Source organism: Malania oleifera, chromosome 9 (genome assembly GCF_029873635.1).
Source record: "Malania oleifera isolate guangnan ecotype guangnan chromosome 9, ASM2987363v1, whole genome shotgun sequence".
In the NCBI taxonomy this organism is placed as follows: Eukaryota; Viridiplantae; Streptophyta; class Magnoliopsida; order Santalales; family Ximeniaceae; genus Malania; species Malania oleifera.
This window is the reverse complement of record NC_080425.1, coordinates 42,749,426-42,768,456: the sequence shown is the minus strand read 5'-3', so window position 1 is coordinate 42,768,456 and position 19,031 is coordinate 42,749,426. Positions and strand designations below refer to the sequence as shown.

General features: G+C 37.3%; 1 protein-coding gene across 2 annotated transcripts in view; it reads left to right on the top strand.

Moving 5' to 3' along the window:
- Positions 1 to 18,292, top strand: part of LOC131164630 (serine/threonine-protein kinase EDR1) — a 46,248-nt gene extending 27,956 nt beyond the window's left edge. For both annotated transcript variants that reach the window (XM_058121962.1, XM_058121963.1), the window contains 4 exons: positions 16,108 to 16,176; positions 16,288 to 16,337; positions 17,437 to 17,613; positions 17,726 to 18,292. In XM_058121962.1, the coding sequence (XP_057977945.1) occupies positions 16,108 to 16,176; positions 16,288 to 16,337; positions 17,437 to 17,613; positions 17,726 to 17,861 (432 nt within the window). In that variant the 3' untranslated portion in view covers positions 17,862 to 18,292. The remainder of the gene's footprint in view (positions 1 to 16,107; positions 16,177 to 16,287; positions 16,338 to 17,436; positions 17,614 to 17,725) is intronic.
- The last annotated feature ends 739 nt before the right edge of the window (positions 18,293 to 19,031 follow it).

The window sequence follows — 19,031 nt, the reverse complement described above, 5'->3', positions numbered from 1 at the left end:
TCCCGAAGGGGAAGATGTCAATATTTGGAAGATTGGGAAGGTAGCATGTGGATTGGTAGCAACATGTATTGGTGATTTGGTCAATGTAGGGGGGAAACTTTTTTGAAGTTAGGGTTAGGATGAGAAGGTAAAAGATTTTGTTTTTGTTTTTGATGGGGCTAAAGGAGATGGGGGGTGAGGGTTTGTGCAGCAATATCGTGCATTGGCTATGGAAAATGATTTTCGTAAAGGTGGGCTCAGCCATGGAGTATGGTGCAAAGCTTGATTACAAAGCAAGTAGGTTGGTGATGGCAGGCAAGTTCTTAACTTTCGATTTTAAAAATTTTGAAGCGCCAAAAGTACGAAATTTTGATGGAAGTTTCGATTTCATTGTCAATTTTGATTTGAAAAAGCTATGGACATTAGTAGTAATGCATGGAACTCTTTTATAAAGCTCTAGAAATGGTTAATAGACATAATAATGTAAGTTTTAAGACTAATATATTACAAATTAAATACATCTATATTGTGCATGTGGTTGAATAGTTGTAATATAATGTGTATTAAACATATTTGTAACATATTCGTGAAGAGTTATAGAATTCTTCCCTATTTGCTGTATTTTGGGGTCTGTAGATTGAACGAAACACGCATATTTTCTTGGGGAAGATGTTGTCATTTTTGTTGGTTTGGGAGAAGATTCACTATTTGGCTTCTCTTTGGTGTGTGGGTAATGGGAACTTCAGGGGGGTTGCTTTTTAGATACAGTGTGATTGGCTTTCCTTGTTGAATTGATAGGGCATGCTGATTATTTTGGGCCATTTATAGTATTTTTGGATTTTCCCTCAATACTTTTTTAGAGGAACCAAAAATTTCAAAAGGAGATCTCTTATTCTTCTATTTGTACATCCTTATTCTATCAATGAATTTCTTTTTTTATTGAAAAAAAAAATTATGAATATGTATTAAACCTATTGGGTTATCATAAATGAAATTCATAAATCAAATAAATATTATTTATTATATAAATAAAGATAATTTTGACATGAACAGTTAAATAAAATGTTATTGCAAGTTTAAATTTTCATATAATTAAAAGCCCTTGTAATTTTCTTTTATTTCAATGAAAAAATAAGATGAGAGAAAATTTTCACTTTGCCTGTAAATCTCACGTTTGAAATGCAAGGAAATTCATTCTATAGTTAAAATTTTGTCAAATTTTGCCAAAATTTCAAAAATTTGATAAATTTCGGATGATTTGTAGAGATTTTGATAGAAATTGAACGTCATTTCGATTTTGAAGTTGATGAAAAGATGAAATTTCGACAACTCCGTGGAAATTTGAGACCGTAATGGCAGAAAAGATCCAGATCTGCAATTGATGTAGGGGTGTGATGCTGTTCATGACTCTTGTTCATGCATCATCTGCCGATAATCTTCAGTGTTTGAGGGGGAATATGATCTTTCTAAAGGCGATTCGGGTTTCTATGGAAAATGACTATGAAGAAGATGGAGGGGATTGGCTTAGCATTGCAAAAAAAGGGGCATGTGAGTCCAAGGGAATGGTGCGGGCTTGGAATGGGTTGGATCAGGTATGATGTTGCATTTGGACTAAATTTTGGGTATTAAAAAAGACTTAGATATGAATAACCAGGCTTTAGTAAGCCTGTAGAATACATGCCTGAGTACATACAACCCTTTATGTCCCTTAATACTTGGGCTAAAAATATGAGTTAGGCCTTGAATCAAAATCATGAGATGATTAAAAGATCTAGTCTCTCTAATAGAGGGTGGCTCCTCAAGATTTGCAGACAAAGGGCAAATCTGATCTTCCTAAAGGCGTTACTTTGCAGTCAAATGAGTTGGCTTCATATTCTTAGCTAACAAGGGATAATGGATCTGTGGGTTTTGATATGGTGGTTTTGGTAAAGACAGTAATGGCTTTAGTAGATCTGGTAATTTTGGATGATATTTTGCTTGGTGAGAAATGTGAACATGGCGAGTGATTGTCTAATGAACATCCCTCGCGTTCTATTGATATGGTAGGTATTTGAAGGCTTGTGTTTGTGAGGATGATGTTGACGTTAAACTTGGAGCATTGGGGGAAAGAGTAGAGATATGGAATTAACCATGATAAGGGTAGGGGCAAGAAGGATTATTTCTATCGAGCAGTGGCATAGGTGGATGCTAATCGTCAAAAGAAGGATTCGAATGAGGGTCAACAAGTATAGGGAGAAAAGGCAATCGGGAGGTGGGTTGGAGGATGAGTGTGTTGTTGCTAGTGAGTTTGCATGTGATGACGTTTGTTATTGGATGAACTTCGGGAATGGTATGGGTATATATGAGTTAACTAATTAGCTTGGAGACCTATCATATGTACCACCAATTTGTGAGTTATTGTTAGTTAACTAGGGAAATGTTAGAGTGCTACTCAGGGGCTTAGGTAAAGTGGCCCGTTGTCCCCATTTTTGTTCACTTGGTTGGTGAATACCTCAAGTAGGAGGGTTTGGGGGTCATTAGAGGCCTTTTGCATGGGGAGGGAGGTAGTAGAAGTGTTTTATTTTCAATTTACTGATGATACCATGTTGTTTCTTGAGGACATAATTCCATTAATTCATTATATTGCTAAAATCTTCAAGAAGATCTTATGTTTAAATATCAACTTGTCCCAGAGTGCGGTGGATGGTATTAACTTTGGTGTTAGGAATTTCGAGAGTTTTAAGACATTGGTGAGTTGTGTTTCCCTTGAGTGAGGCGGCTTTTCTTATTGTGGTCTCTCTTGGTCAATCCTAATTTCTTGGCCTCTTGGGATGCTGTGGTTGAGAGGTTATGTAAGAGATCGCTGGGATGGTAGATGGTGTATTTGTATTTTTAGGGTAATGTGACACATTAATACCTCACTTTCCGGTAGGTGGTGTATTTGTCTTTTAAGAGTCATGTGACTCACATTAATGCCTCACTTTCCAACATCCCTATTTATGTTCTTTCTCTTTTTAGAGTGCCCTTGACTGTTGACGGGTTTCTAGAGAGGTTGTTGCGTGTCTTCTTCTAGTTGGATTTTGAGGGGAGTTAGAGAGACCAACTAGTTAGTTGGGAGGCTTTTGGAAGGTCCAAGTCTGAAAGGGAAATCAAGGCTTGGCAATGTGGTATCCAAAAGAATCTCCCTAATTGGTAAATGATTGTGGAGGTTTGTTTTGGGAGTGAAGTCCCTATGGCACAAGGTGATTAATAGTAAATATGGGCTCCATCAAAATGGGTGGTTGATTAAGAAGCATCATTCTTTTTCATGCATGCCCCTAGAATTTTGTTCCCCAAGTGAGTGTTTTGCTTACACCCACCTCAAAGTGGGAAATGGCAACAAGGTTCGCTTTTGGGTGGATGCTTGGTGGGTGAGGATTCTTTGGAGCTAAAGGTGCCACAATGCACCTACCTACTCATTTTATTCCTCTAGGGCCTCTATTTTCTAGGACGCATTTTTTTTTTTAGGAATCTCAAGGAAAGAGAGGCCAACAAGCTTACCACCTTTCTTTTTGCATCAAATTGCTTTGCATCCATAAGGATGAGAGAGTTTGGGATGGTGATTCTTCGGGTTGTTCTCTTCAAGATATTTATATTTTTTTCTGCATCTTTTAAAAGCCCTTTCTTCGAACTTTTTTTTTTCCCCCTTGGAACCACATAATTTGGAAGATTCAGACCTTCATCTGGGCAGTGACTCTAAATAAGATTAATTCACATCATATGGGTAGATGTGGGTACTTGGATTAGCTAATACACGTGGTCATGATTGTGCATGAGGTTTTGGCCAAAAGGAGAAATTAAATTAGCCAATTATTTAGCAACACATGGCCAAAAAAAAAAAAAAAACAAGGAAATGCCATGTGTCATGGATGATTCTTGAACTAGCTAAGGAAGGATTAAACGGGTTGGGCCACTGTTAACGGAACCCAATTCAAGCTCACCGAGCCAAATCTCTTTTCAACATTCTTGGAATTGAGGTTGATCGGGAGACCTGCCACATGTACGGAGGGTCCATCCCTACAAAAATTGCGGGACTAAAAGTTAGATAAAGCAAGCAACTAATGTTTATTATGTAACTGGACCAAGATAAAAGAAGGTACATATAGTTTGCCTCGTGTGAAAAATATTTTGGGTATCTTTGGAATTTTTTTTTTCATGCACTATAAGTGGACTGAAACTTGTAATGGATATTGCACAAGTATTAAAACATAGTTCTTTTTTTCTTTCTTTCTTGTGGTTGATTTTATGGGATCATCGCTACTTGTTTTGCAAAATATATACACATTTATGTTAGGTGGTTTAGAGTTTTCTCAACCCCAAAAGCTAGCTCATGGGGTGAGGCTTTCCTTCACTTAATAACTGACCACCAGCCCCTTCCACAACCGATGTGGATAAACCCCAAGAATCTACCCCCTCGCACATCAGGCTCCAAACGGCAGCACTACGTACCCGGCAACTTGGGGAGAATGTTGAACCATGGGCTCCAATACCAGTGTTGGGTGGTCTTGGGCCTTCTCAACCCCAAAAATTAGCTCATAGGGTGGGGCTTTCCTTCATACTTAATAACTAATCACAAGCCCCTTTCACAACCGATGTGGGATAAATCCCAACAATTTAGGCAACTATTTAATATAAAGACAATTCAATGAAGGTTTAATGGGCATGCATGCAAGTTATTTACCATGTGAATGTTTGACTGACATGAGTACAAAAATGACTTGGTTAATACTAGCTACTATTCATTTCGAGGTCGGAGAATAGGGAGCCCTTGAGGAATTGAGGTTGATCGGGAGACCTGCCACATGTACGGAGGGTCCATCCCTACAAAAATTGTGGGATTAAAAGTTAGATAAAGCAAGCAACTAATATTTATTATGTAATTGGACCAAGATAAAAGAAGGTATATATTGTTTGCCCATTGTGAAAAATATTTTGGGTATCTTTGGAATTTTTTTTTTCATGCACTATATGTGGACTAAAACTTGTAATGGATATTGCACAAGTATTAAAACATAGTTCTTTTTTTTTTTCGTTCTTGTGGTTGATTTTATGGGATCATCGCTACTTGTTTTGGAAAATATATACACATTTATGTTAGGTGGTTTGGGGTCTTCTCGACCCCAAAAGTTAGCTCATGGGGTGAGACTTTCCCTTACACTTAATAACTGACCACCAGCCCCTTCCACAACCGATGTGGGATAAACTCCAAGAATCTACCCCCTCACACATCGGGCTCCAAACGGCAGCACTACGTACCTGGCAACTCTGGGAGAATATTGAACCATGGGCTCCGATACCAGTGTTGAGTGATCTTGGGCCTTCTCAACCCCAAAAACTAGCTCATGGGGTGGGGCTTTCCCTCATACTTAATAATTGATCACCAGCCCCTTCCACAACCGATGTGGGATAAACCCCAACAATTTAGGAAACTATTTAATATAAAGACAATTCAATGAAGGTTTAATGGGCATGCATGCAAGTTATTTACCATGTGAATGTTTGACTGACATGAGTACAAAAATGACTTGGTCAATACTAGCTACTGTTCATTTGGAGGTCAGAGTGTAGGGAGCTCTTGAGGAATTGAGGTTGATTGGGAGACCTACCACATGTACGGAGGGTCCATCCCTACAAAAATTGTGGGATTAAAATTTAGATAAAGCAAGCAACTAATGTTTATTATGTAATTGGACCAAGATAAAAGAAGGTATATATAGTTTGCCTCGTGTGAAAAATATTTTGGGTGTATTTGGAAATTTTTTTTTCATGCACTATAAGTGGAGTGAAACTTGTAATGGATATAGCACAAGTATTAAAACATAGTTCTTTTTTTTTTTTCTTTCTTGTGGTTGATTTTATGGGGTCATCGCTACTTGTTTTGGAAAATATATACACATTTATGTTCGGTGATTTAGGGTTAGGGTTTTCTCAACCCTAAAAGTGAGCTCATGGGGTGAGACTTTCCCTCACAGTTAATAATTGACCACCAGCCCCTTCCACAATCGATGTGGGATAAACCCCAATAATCTACCCCCTTACACATTGGGCTCCAAACGGCAGCAATACCCAGCAATTCGAGGAGAATGTTGAACGATGGGCTCCGATACCAGTGTTGGGTGGTCTTGAGCCTTCTCAACCCCAAAAGCTAGCTCATGGGGTGGGGCTTTCCCTCATACTTAATAACTGATCACCAGTTCCTTCCACAACTGATGTGGGATAAACCCCAACAATTTAGGCAGCTATTTAATATAAAGACAATTCAATGAAGGTTTAATGGGCATGCATGCAAGTTATTTACCATGTGAATGTTTGACTAACATGAGTACAAAAATGACTTGGTCAATACTAGCTACTGTTCATTTGGATGTCGGAGTGTAGGGAGCCCTTGCACAATTCAAAGAATTTCTTTTCATGGCGGGCCAATAGTAGCAAATATCCAAAAGTTCCTAATAGACCTTCTTGCCCCTTGTGTTCCCTGCAAGCATTGGAATGCACTTCTTTAAGGATTTGGTCAGCCTTGGTATGGGAAAGACGTCTAGGAGATTTTCTAGTTGAGGGAATTCTATACAACTTTTAATGATGCAAAGTATACCCTTTTCATTTATTCTAGATTACGCAAGCATCCTTGTGGTGATTTGGGAGTGTTACATTTTTTAGGAAATCAATAAATAGCTTATGCTAGTTTCCCTTAAACTTCCAACAGCATTGCATTTTGAGATACCTGGAGGTTTTGCGCATGTGGAACAAAAAATTTGGAGTTAAGAGGCATCCTTTGCGATGGAAGGACAAAAATATCCAGGCTTTTGAAGATGACGGTAAAGAATAGGGCATTGCTCCCACATCATTGCTCAGCATGTTGTGGTCTTCATGAGGAGAAAATGCATCTAGCTAGGACTCCATTAGCCCCTTACGGTAGCGGATATCATGTATAAGGAGGAAATACTTGATCTACGAAACATTTTCTAGCGAATGATAGGAGTTCTTCCCTTCTTGGAGTGTGCTAGTCATCCTTGTCTCCACCATGGCACCATCAAAATTTAAGAGGTCAGTAATCTTGCAAGAGATCGAAATGTCTATAGACTTTCTGTTAAAGCTGTTCTCAAAAGAAACATGCACAATTAACCTTTTTCAGCACCCAAGCAACCAGCTGCTCTCGAAAATTCTCAGCTCTCGGAGCAGAATCCAAGTCCAGTCCAAGTGCCACAGCTTCAGTGGCATTACATTCACTTAGACAGAGCTCCTCCGTTGAACTCGGATCACACCCCGGCTTATCTTCAACTGGAACTATTGTGAGCCCTTATGGGATCTTCTTCTTCCTTTTTTTTTTCCTCCCCCATCCTTTTGCAGTTGTTTCCTTTTCTTCATTTACTCTCTCTGGGCTTTTCACTCAAACAGAGCTCCTCCATTGAACTTGGATCACACCCAGAAAAATTGCGCTTCACACCTAATGAGGAAGCCCAATTTGTGATTCTCCAACCCCTTTGAACAGGGCCCAAAGTTCTTTGAAACAGCCTGCATCAGTGGACTTCCCCTTTGGCTTTTTCAGCCTCTTCTTCTTTTGAAATCCGATAGTAATAGCTTCTAGCTTTGTGCCACTCTCAAGCTTATTCCTGGTTCTTCTTATATAAGAGGTCATGTGCACAGACAATTCGTCTCCCTATTCTAGATCCAGTTGCTTAGACTGTTTCTCTTTCCCTTCTTTCTCGTCCCTGTTCTTTTCCTCTCTTCCTCTAAATCTATTGTTATGGGCATTAACATTGCCTTTCAATTCACCCTCACAGTGAGGGCAGCAGCCTGAGAAGGTAAAATATCTTCCTCTTGGATGTAGTTTGCTTGGTATTCCCCTTTGGGTCAGTCCAGATTTCTTTTTCCTTTTTCAAACACTTAGGTAAATTACTGTACTGAGGTTTGGTGATATTATATGTACTCTTCTTGAGATCTGTAAAATTACATTTAATTCTCTAATGCACTTAAAAATAGCATTAACTGCATGTATTTTTGGACAATTTTACCTTTGTAGAACAGTGCCATTAAAAAAAAAATTCTAATTCTTTTCTCATTTATTTTCTTCAAGCCTGTCAGTATCACCCTATCTATACCAGTAGCCAAAGCCACTACATCATGGCCAACCTCACTGCAAGCAGAATGCACCATGCCCTTAGTCATATATCACCATGGTAAAATGTTTGTGATTGATTATTAGAAAACTGAATCACTTGGTAGGGAGATACTCATTGGTTAGCCTACAAGTAGACTTCAAATTTTATTGTCAAAAAAGGACAATAAATTCTATAAATAGAAAGAAACCAAATCAACTCTGAGATTATAAGATTGTGTGTTCACCAATTTAATCAAGATTTTGAGTAATCCATAAGCTGATTATGATGATAGAAACAAAAGTCTTTGTAAATGATGACTCTTGGAGCATTAACAATGATTCTATAGCTAGCCATCAACATTACTCTTTCCTTTTTCTACCATACCACCAAGTTTGTCATTTATGAGAATGTTTTGCAACCAGTCACATACCGTCCCTGAAACTGTCTCATTGCTTTTGCTATTCCTTGTTGTGACCATTTTGTGTTTGCTGGAATGTGAGTTATGGTCCTATAACGTCTGCACACTAATCAGTTTTAAATTATGAATGTAAATATGCCTCCAAATTTTCTACATGCAATTTTGGTGTAGAAGGAACGAGATGGCGCGGAGGTTGGTGAACCGCTGCAATTTTCTGGTGGCATCATACTCATGGTTCCATAGAAGTTCCTTTTTTGCCTCGTCTATATTCTCTTGGCACATCATTCCTGTGGCTACCAAACTCCTCTCGATCCATACCTCGATCTCCAAAGAACAATTACCACTAGTAATGACCTCTGGTGGTGTACTCCTTGTATGACTGGACATAAATTGTAACGAGGAGTTTTGGCAATCATCTTGAAAAAAAATTACCTGATGTAGGACGAGAAGCAGCTATTTGGATGGATCATTTCAACCCAATTTAGGAGGCCTATGTCAAAAAATAGGGTGAACGGTTTATCGAGTCTGAAACCCAAATGTGCTTAGTTATTTAGTTGTTTAAGGATATATGTGTAGTTGCTTGTATTAGGATTATTTATGTTGGGGGCTTGTTTGTAGTAATTGTGTATTCTAGGGTTATGTTTGTAATGTAATGTAGTTTTAGGGGTATATGTGTAATTTCATATGTTTAGAGGCTTTCTTATAAAAGTGTGTGAAAGCCATGTTGTAGGCCGTTGTTGATGAATTTGAATTGAATTGAACATGAGTTTTCCTCCTAGTATCTCCTCTCTCCTCCCTTCCCCTTCCTCTTCTAATTTCTCCGTGGCTGCAGAACCTTGATGCTGCCCCTGCATCATTTGGTATCAGAGCCCAACCATGATCTCCATTCTTTCATTTCAGTCCACCCATTCTCCCTCACTCTTCTCCTTTTCTCTTCCTCTTCTCCCTTCTCTTCTCTGTTTCTGATCTCCTGTTCTATCCATAATTCCCTGCTGCCCAGCAGCAGGTCTGCCCTCTTCTTTTTGCCTATTTCTCTTCTCCTTTTCTTCCACTTCTTCTCTTAATTCTCTCCCATAATTCTCTCAACTCTCTGATTTCTAAATTCTGTTGCTGTCCCCTCTACTGGCAGCAGTCTCTGTCCAGCAATTAATCCCTCTGTTCCTTCCATCATCTTCCTCTTTTCTTCTTTGTCTTCCAATCTCTCCATCAATCTCTTCTTCTATGTTACTCTATCGTCTCATCATTTCCTTTCTGAAATTTTAGTTTAAAAAAAAAAAAGGAAAACCAAATGCAGTTCTACAGTTTCATAACTTTTTCTGAAAAATTCCAACCATGTCCTCATTTCCTTAAACACCACCTTCCAGCCACCATCCTGCAACACCACCCACACCACCAAAAACAGAACACCCTGAAACCCTTTCCCTCAAAATTTCATTGCCGTGTGACCACTGGAGGAGCGCATGGGTCAAACTTTTCTGGCTGCTGACCCCCATCAAAATCCACCATTTCTGGAGTTATTTTGACATACAGCCACCACCACTGTATTCCTCTACCCCTGATCTACCCTCTCCTGGAAAGACATCACCGGAGCACCATTCCCAGTGGCCTACGCGCCAGCGACTGCGAGTGGCATTCTGCCAGACTTCCCTCCTCCTGCCAGAATCACAGGAAATTGGTTCCCAGCCATGAGAATTTGGTGTTTTCTCATGATATTTTGATTTGCAGCATGATATTTTGGTTCTTAACTTGAACTTGTGTAAGCAAGCGCAACAATTTGGCACGAAATTCTAGAATTTGTCGCTGCCAGCATCAAAAGTCAGGTTTTATTGCTGCTGTTATTTTTGAGTTTTTCTATTGGATTTGTTTCATTTTTGCGTGATACTCAAGATTAAAGGTGACTTGAAGATTGTTCTTAAATAATTGAAAGTGAAGTTTGTGATTTGCTTCATATACGTGCATCATGGTGACCAATGCTGAATTGTTTGCAAAGGTGGAGTTGTTATCTGGTAGGGTACAAAATATGGAAAATGCTTTGGAGACTTTACTAGTGCTTTGAATAGGATAACAACAGAAGCTGAAGCCTTGGGTAAAAGGCCCATGGAATTTCCTACCAAACAAGATGGTGGAATAGCTGCTGTCCCTCACGCTTTTGAGTTGTGTGAAGGCTGAAATAATCATTTGAGTAAGGGAATTAATCTAGAAGTCTTTGATTTTAATGGTGACAGTTGTCCTGATGAATTTGATGATTGGGTGTATTCTTTGGAGTACTATTCCGATGGCATGACATGAATGAAGCTAGAAAGTTGTACTTTGCTGAATCAAAATTGAAGGGAACTATTTGAATTTGGTGGATTAAACAAAGGGAAATCTTTAGAAGATTGAGATTGGGTGAGATTACAATGTGGGATGAGATGAAGCGAGCCATTCAGGAACAATTTGTGCCTCCCAATTATCAGCAGCGTGTTCATCTCCAGCTCTTTGATTTGAAGCAAGAAGAAAAGACAGTGATGGAGTACATTAGTTGATTCTATCATTTGGCTGCTCGTGCTGATATAGAATGGAAAAAGGACGTTATGATAGCTTTGTACAAAAAAGGGTTGAAGCCAGCCATTGCCTTCAAACTTGTTGCATGTTGTCTCATCATAGTTGGGGATGCAGCGCAGGTTGCCACTCAGATTGAGGACATGCAACGTAATCCTCCTAGAGCTACATTAGCCCTTCGATTTGGGAAGAGTAATAGTGGAGTGGTACGAGAGAAGACAGTTGACCAATTGGGTAAAGGTGTTCAAACTAGTACCTCTTGGAAGACTCCTGAGCATTCTGGAATAACTTCTAAGCGCCAACCATCACTCAAATGCGTTAAACGTCAAGGTTTTGGACATTGAGTGGCACAATGCCCAAATTAATTCATGGCTGTTGTGGAAAAGGAAGAAAATGAAGATGATGATACTCAAGTAGTTGAAGCTGAAATAGAAATTCCAAGTGACTTTGATGATGATGGCGATTTGAGAACCTGTTTAGTGCTTCGACATAAGTATTATTCTCTCTCCATTGACAAAAAGAAGTATGAGTACATGCCGAATTCTTCCACTCACCAAGTTGAAGTGTATTGCTGGTTCTTTTCTTATGAAACGAGATGATTCTATTCATGGTGATGGACTCCTTGGTACTTTCCCCAACTCAATGGAGTCGAGTTCTTTTCGGAAGGAGGAAATTGATGTAGGACGAGAAGCGGCTATTTGGATGGATCATTTCGACCCAATTAGGAGGCCTATGTCAAAGAATAGGGTGAATGGTTTATCGAGTCTGAAACCCAAATGTGCTTAGTTATTTAGTTGTTTTTAGTATATGTGAGTATTCGCTTGTATTAGGATTATTTATGTTGGGGGCTTCTTGTAGTAATTGTGTATTCTAGGAGTATGTTTGTAATGTAATGTAGTTTTAGCATGTGTGTAATTTCTGTTTAGAGGCTTTCTCATAAATAGTGTGTGAAAGTCATGTTGTAGGCAGTTGATGATGAATTTGAATTGAATTGAATTGGATGTGAGTTTTCCCCCTTGTATCAGACTCTCTCCTCCCTTCCTCTTCCTCCTCCTCTTCTAATTTTTCCATGGCTGCAAAACCTTGATGCCGCCTCTGCATCATTACCATAACCATTTTTTCCAATATTGAGCATGCAAATATGCATTGACAACCAACTGCAGGCTTCTCTACCAATCTGAAGAGTCCCAGTAGCTATTCTGTATTTAGCTGACATGCATTCTTTACTCAATGATTTTTTGTTTCCTATAGAAAAATTATGTATTTAATCAAACCTAGTTTGGATAAAATTTTACTTCTCACATAAGCCACTGTTTTAGCTACTTATAACGCTAGTATTTTGAAATCCTGTCACAAGGTGGTGTTTACTGGAGGTGGTACTGGGTGATTAAATCTTTAAGGGAATACTGGCAGTAGCTTTTGTATTGTTAATACGCCAAAAGGAATGATTCAGGCTAGGAGAGTGAGAGTGGTAGCATTAAGGATGAAAAGAAATGAGGTGATGAGTCTGATTATGGAAATGATTTTCCTATTGTTTTGTGTGTGATGATGGTCTATTATTGGACAAATTTTTGAACATTATTGGTGTGTTTCAGACTCCTCAGATGTAGTTTGAGATATTTCCCAGGTTGACGAGTTTGCTCGAAGGGTAAGAAGGTGCTAACCTCTTCGATAATGATGATAAGGATATAGAGTAGCAGGCGAATGAACATTGGGCAGGTTCAGGATGCAAATTTTTTTTTTGGGTGAGGGAGGGGGATGGGGGGTTTAGTATAATACAAAGGATATGGAAGATGAATGATTGTTGGACAAGATGCATTTATGGTTGGCTGAAGAAGTTGGGGGAAATGGTCAGTGTGAGTTTGCTAATTTGAAATGTTCCCTTGGTTACGAAGGCAAGGGTTTAAAAAGGGACTTTCATAGGGGCTGTTTGTTATTACTGTAAAAAATTATGAAAATGAAGACCAAAAAGTAAAACTAAAAGCTAGAAACATAAACTAAAATTGAAAACCATGATGTTTGGTTAGTATTTCTGAAATTACAACAAATTAAAAGGTTGATTAAACAAATACTCATTTTAGTTTGAAAATAGAGCAAGAGATACTAACCTCCCTTGTGGTTTCAAAAATTTCAGTGATTTTCCTTGACATTTGATTTTTGGGATATTTACATCTTTTTTTATAAGTTTATCTTTTTCCAAATATCAAGGGAGGTCTATGTTTTTTTGACAAACCTCTATGGGAGGTTCTTGAGTGGTCTGTGTCTTTTTGCCAAACCTCATGGGAGGTTCGTGTCTTTCACCCGTAAAAATATATAATTAAAATAATAGTACAAAATAGTACAAATTAGAAATATTATGGTGAAAATAAAAATTATTATAATTATTTACTTAATTATTATATATATATTTCAAAATTTACTTTACGAAAGCAATCTTATTGTACATTACAATTGAAAATATTATAATTATTTTACTTAATTATTATATATATTTCAAAATTCACTTTACAAAAACATTCTTATTTTACCTGACAATTAAAAAATAATAAAAATATTGTATGGCCTTTATTATTCTTTTTAATTTTTTAAAATTTTATGGAATTTTTAAATTATATTTTAAATTCATACGATCATTTTATTTGAATTTAAATTAAAAATTATGTATATCAAAGAAAAGTTCATCTTATATACAACAATATTTTGGTAGTAGGTTACCAAAACAATTGAAAACCATAAAATCTATTTTTAAGTTTTTTTTGCAAACAACTGAAAATCGACAATAGAAACAAAAAAAACTAGCAACGTAAAAATAAACATATTTTTATAATCTATCTCTTCAATGTACAGAATCAAAAATAGAAAACGGAAAATAGCAACACTACTAAATGGACCTTTAGCTGTTTGTTTTAAATTTTTGATAGCCACTTAAGATTGGTATGCACACTCAACCATTAACCCCACACATTGTCATGGGCTGAACACATCACATCCTGTGAAGGGCTGTGTGACACTAGTTATAACACTTACGTTTAACTAGTTAGCTGAAAGAGTACTGCTGTTTCACCACAAGAACAAATTCACAACGATGGAATGCAAAATAAGCGAAAGTAGCAAGCAATTATGAGGGAAAAAAAAGGAGGATGATGCAGTAAACTGTAAAGTAACGTAATTCATCGTTAACACCTCCATAGGCAAAGCATGTTTAAGGCTAACACATTTACAAAAGATACTGAGTTCTAGAGTGACTGATGAACACTCACTGTCTCCTAGAGAGCTTTCTATGCTATTATAGCTAGGAAACATTAAACTCTCCAAGGAGTTAGACTCCAATTGTATTCTAAAGCATTATCATACTAAAAAATAAAGCCTATATTACTATTTACATGATGGTTACCCATAAGACGAGTGGTCATAGGCAAGCATAATGCCTTGAGGGGAGTTGAGCTGTGGCCATTGCTATGGGTGGTGGTGGGCCACTTTTTACTCGACCCTTGCAGGGGAGTGAGTGCTAGTGGTGACTAATTTTAGGGGTCATTGTAATATTTTCAAATTCCTGTAATTTCAGGAGTCTAAGGAGTAGTAATAGAGAGGAGATTAAACTTGATAATCAAGAGATTACTAGCACTGATAGATTTTGATATCTTGGATCTATTGTGGAAGCTGATGTGAAAATTGAAGAAGATGCAGTGCATAGAATTAAAACAGGTTGGGTAAAATAGAGGAGTGTGTCAGGTGTGTTGTGTGATCGTAGAGAATCCTTAAAATTAAATGGGAAGTTTTATAAGATGGCTATAAGTCCAGCTACACTTCATGGTTCAAAATGTTGGGCAACTAAGAAACAATATGTACAAAAAATCAAAGTTGCTGAGATGCATATGATAAGGTGGATGAGTGGTTTAACATTAAAAGATAAAGTAAGAAATGAGCATATATATAATAATTTAGGCGTAGTAACGGTTGAAAATAAGATAAGGGAGGGTTGACTTAGATGGTTTGGGCATTCGAAATGCATGCCTAGTAGAACGCCTGTGAGGGACGAGTTAGTTAGTCTAGCATGAAAAGGGGTAGGGATAGGCTTAAAATAACTTGGAAAGAGGTAATGAGGAAGGATTTAACAACCCTTAATCTAATAGAGAAAAGCACTCATGATCGGGTGAATTGGCGGAAAAAGACTTAGTGGGACCTAAACCTTCTTGTTGTTTATTGTAATTTTTTCGTATTGCAAGGGATGCTTCTATAGTATCAACAAACATTAGTAGTGGTTAGTGTAACTTATTAACTGAGGGGTACTCTCTCATACATAGAGGAAATTAGAGTTGCAGACCATTGTAGAGTATGTGAACATGATGTTTCAGTGCTTTTACGTGGTTTATTGGCCTGGATGAACTTGAGCACTCTAAATCTGAATTTTGGGTTTTTTTTTGCATTTACTTGGCTGAGTTTGATTTTGTGCACAAAGCACAAGCCTAAAAATGGATTTGTTTCGTGACCTAAATGATCTTGTGTAGGTCTACTTGTTATTGAACTTTTCAGTTAAAAAAATGCTTTATAACATCTGAATTTAATTTATAAAGCATCATTTACTTGAGAAATCATAATTGAACATTTTTATAGCTTTGTTATTTCTTTCAGAACTTTATGCTACATAATTTCAAGGTGTTCCTTCATCACTTTTGAAGAATGATGTTATTACTACAGCACAATATCGATGAACCCTAGTAGGTTGAGCTTGTTACTGTGTCTTATTCATGTTACCATGCTATAAGATCATGCAAGTGCCTGGTCCATAATGTGCTCCATTGTTTGCTGGTCCCATGTGTGGTAGTAATGCTCCAAATGAAAACATACTGGTAAAAGGAAAATATGGTACTGCTTGTGGTGGTTTTGTTAATCGAGATGAGGCTGTTCAGGAAGGTATTATTGGTTTACAGGTTCTGTGCTTGGAAGTAATGCTATTAATGAGAACATACTTGCAAAATAAGATAAAGAATATCACATTTGCTGGTTTTTTAGGCCATAATTTTATTTGGGTTATAATTATTGGCCATGCAGGTCTGTGATTTTGGGTTATCACGCTTGAAGCACCACACTTTTTTGTCTTCCAAATCAACTGCTGGAACGGTGAGAAATTAATCCTTGATTTGAGTATGTTTTCTGAAGATCTGGATTGCATTATGCAATTTGATCTACTTTGTGGGATTTCTTCTGACACTAGTTTGTTTGATGTGTTAGCCTGAGTGGATGGCACCTGAAGTTCTTCGCAATGAACCTTCTAATGAGAAGTGAGTCAACTAATTCAACATTACTTGTATATTATTATTACTACCACTATTATTATTGTTGTCATGCTTAGGGTTTCACATGCCCAATTGCTTTTGTCGCTGCCTAGCTGGCTGGTGCTCCATCAGTGCTTTTGGCCTTTTTCTGTTCGATGCTCAGCAAAATTTAAAAATAGTTGCAGCTGTCTTAGCTTCAAGTAAAATAAAATTATAATGATTTTTTTTTCTCTTTCTATTTGCAGCTCAGCTTGTTTTGGCATAACTTTTAAATATTCATCCCCAGCCTGTATAAAAATCAATTATTTACTCGATGGTTTATTTATTTTAGTTCATTCCATGAAAAGCTATCATGGAAATGTGGTTGTGTATTATTTTTATGATGGTTAAAATCTATCTCAGCAGGCTTTGGTGCTTCATAGTTTCTTTCTAATGCTTAAAGTAGAGGGTAGTTGTAAGTACTATTTTTACAACAGCAAAAATGATTCTACTCCAAAAAAATAAAAAATAAAAAAATAAATCTTGCTTTGGCTGGAAATGAGGTTTCTCCAGAGATGAGTTACATAAATTTTTTACCAGAATGGCATCTAGCTCTTGGACGCTAGGATCCATCTTCACATGTATGTAAATATCTGATTCCAGCATTCCTTGATAATAGGTGTTAAATTACCTCTTTGCCTAAAAGCTGAAGCTGTTAGGTTGTGGGCCAACAATGTATATCAAGCTTTAACACTCTCCTGCATGTGGAGGGATAAAGACATGATAATATCACCCATTAGGGAATACAATAATTTTTTAAATACCATATAAACACAGGTAACAAGACTAGAACTCAAGACCTAGTAATTGACTTTGATATCATGTTAAATTACCATTTTTTCTAAAAGCTTAGACTGTTAGGTTGTGGGTTGACAATGTCTATCAAGCTTTAACAATAGGGGTTGAACTTCTCTATTAGCAGTGATCTCAGACTTGATACCTGTCCTGTTGCTGCATATCTCTCATGCAGCCATGCCACTCAACCTGCTTTCAACTTAATGGCATGCTTATCCTTGATGTAGTATTAGAAATTTATATCCTCATGGTTGCCCTGTTGGATTTACAGGTGTGATGTATATAGCTTTGGAATTATTTTGTGGGAGCTTGCGACTCTGAGACTTCCCTGGAGTGGGATGAATCCGATGCAAGTTGTTGGTGCAGTAGGTTTCCAGAATCGTCGCCTTGATATCCCTAAAGAAGTTGATCCCTTGGTCGCGAGGATAATTTGGGAATGCTGGCAATTGTAAGTACAAAAATTTAAGACAATCATATTCATGGTCTCTCTATGTTTGTGCTTGCAAGATATTGCTCAGTCATCAATTTAATTAACTACCATTTTCATCCATACCTTACAGGGACCCAAACTTGCGCCCTTCATTTGCACAGCTCGCGGTAGCTCTGAAGCCTTTGCAGCACCTCGTCATTCCATCACATCTGGACCAACAAAGCTCACCCCTCCCACAGGAGATCTCAGTAAACTCCACACCTTAAAACGCAAGTGTTTATAAGTAGACCTTAAGCATCCCTTGCCACAATGCGCCACTTGTCCAAACTCCTCCCTCTGTTGAACCCTCCCAAAAAAAAAAGAAGCAATAATTAAAAAAAAAAAAAAAAAAAGGAAAGGAAAGAAATGTAGAAAAAGAAAAAGATTATTAGGGGCAGTTCTTAGTTAAATGGAAATTGTTGTATGTATTGCTGCGGCTTCATGAAAAGAAAGACTGCTGCAGCGCTTTTTTTTTTTGTACAGGTTGTGCATAGTCTGAGGGACTTGAATTTCGGGGCATACGTGTTCATACCTGTTTTTAAGTCAAAGAGATTCGTGTCTTTATATTGAGCAATTAACCAATGTGATAATGTGTAAAAATTTTTGAATTTTGAATTTTTATTAAATGGATCGAGCCTACTTGTGTTGACCTTTACAAGACCTTGATTCATAAACTTAATCCGTCACTGCTGAAAAAAATGTCATAATTTCTACGATCAGGTTCATTTCAGGATCGGTCAGCATAGTCAGTGTCGTAATTTCAAGTATATAATGAGGAGAATAATTTAGGTAGGTAGTGTTTGAATTGAATGTATGGATTTAGAGTTAATTTAGAATTGCAAGTACATGAATTTATTGAAATTTCATAGAATTTGAAATTCATGGTTTGATTAAACTAAGGAATGGAGTTTTAAAGTAAATTCAAATCTGTTGTTTGGACTAGGTTATGGAGTTGGACATTGGAAACTTAATTTTAAATAATCTTGTGCAACCGTAAATGGAAAATGTAAGTTCTGAAGAAATTATCAGCCAACATCAATTACATCTCTAACTCTGTACTTTGATACTAAACATGCCAGAAAAAAATTAAAATATAAGAAATGGAAGAATAAATAATGTTCTCTTTCATTATAACTTTTAAATTTGATTCCTCACATTTGTTATAAGATTAGCACAATGGGGTATTTGTGAACTCTCCTTTAGCGAGCTCACATTGGTTGAATTTGCAGCTAGCACGATCAACATGAAAAAGAAAATTTACAAAGATAATGCAACCAGTACTTCCAAAGAGATGTTTAGGGGCGGAGTTGAATTTGCTTCTAAAATTTTTAGCTTGTGCATACCGTCGGTTCTGGTCTATTGCTGTCAATGACCGCTGGATGTTGCTTTGGCGACTT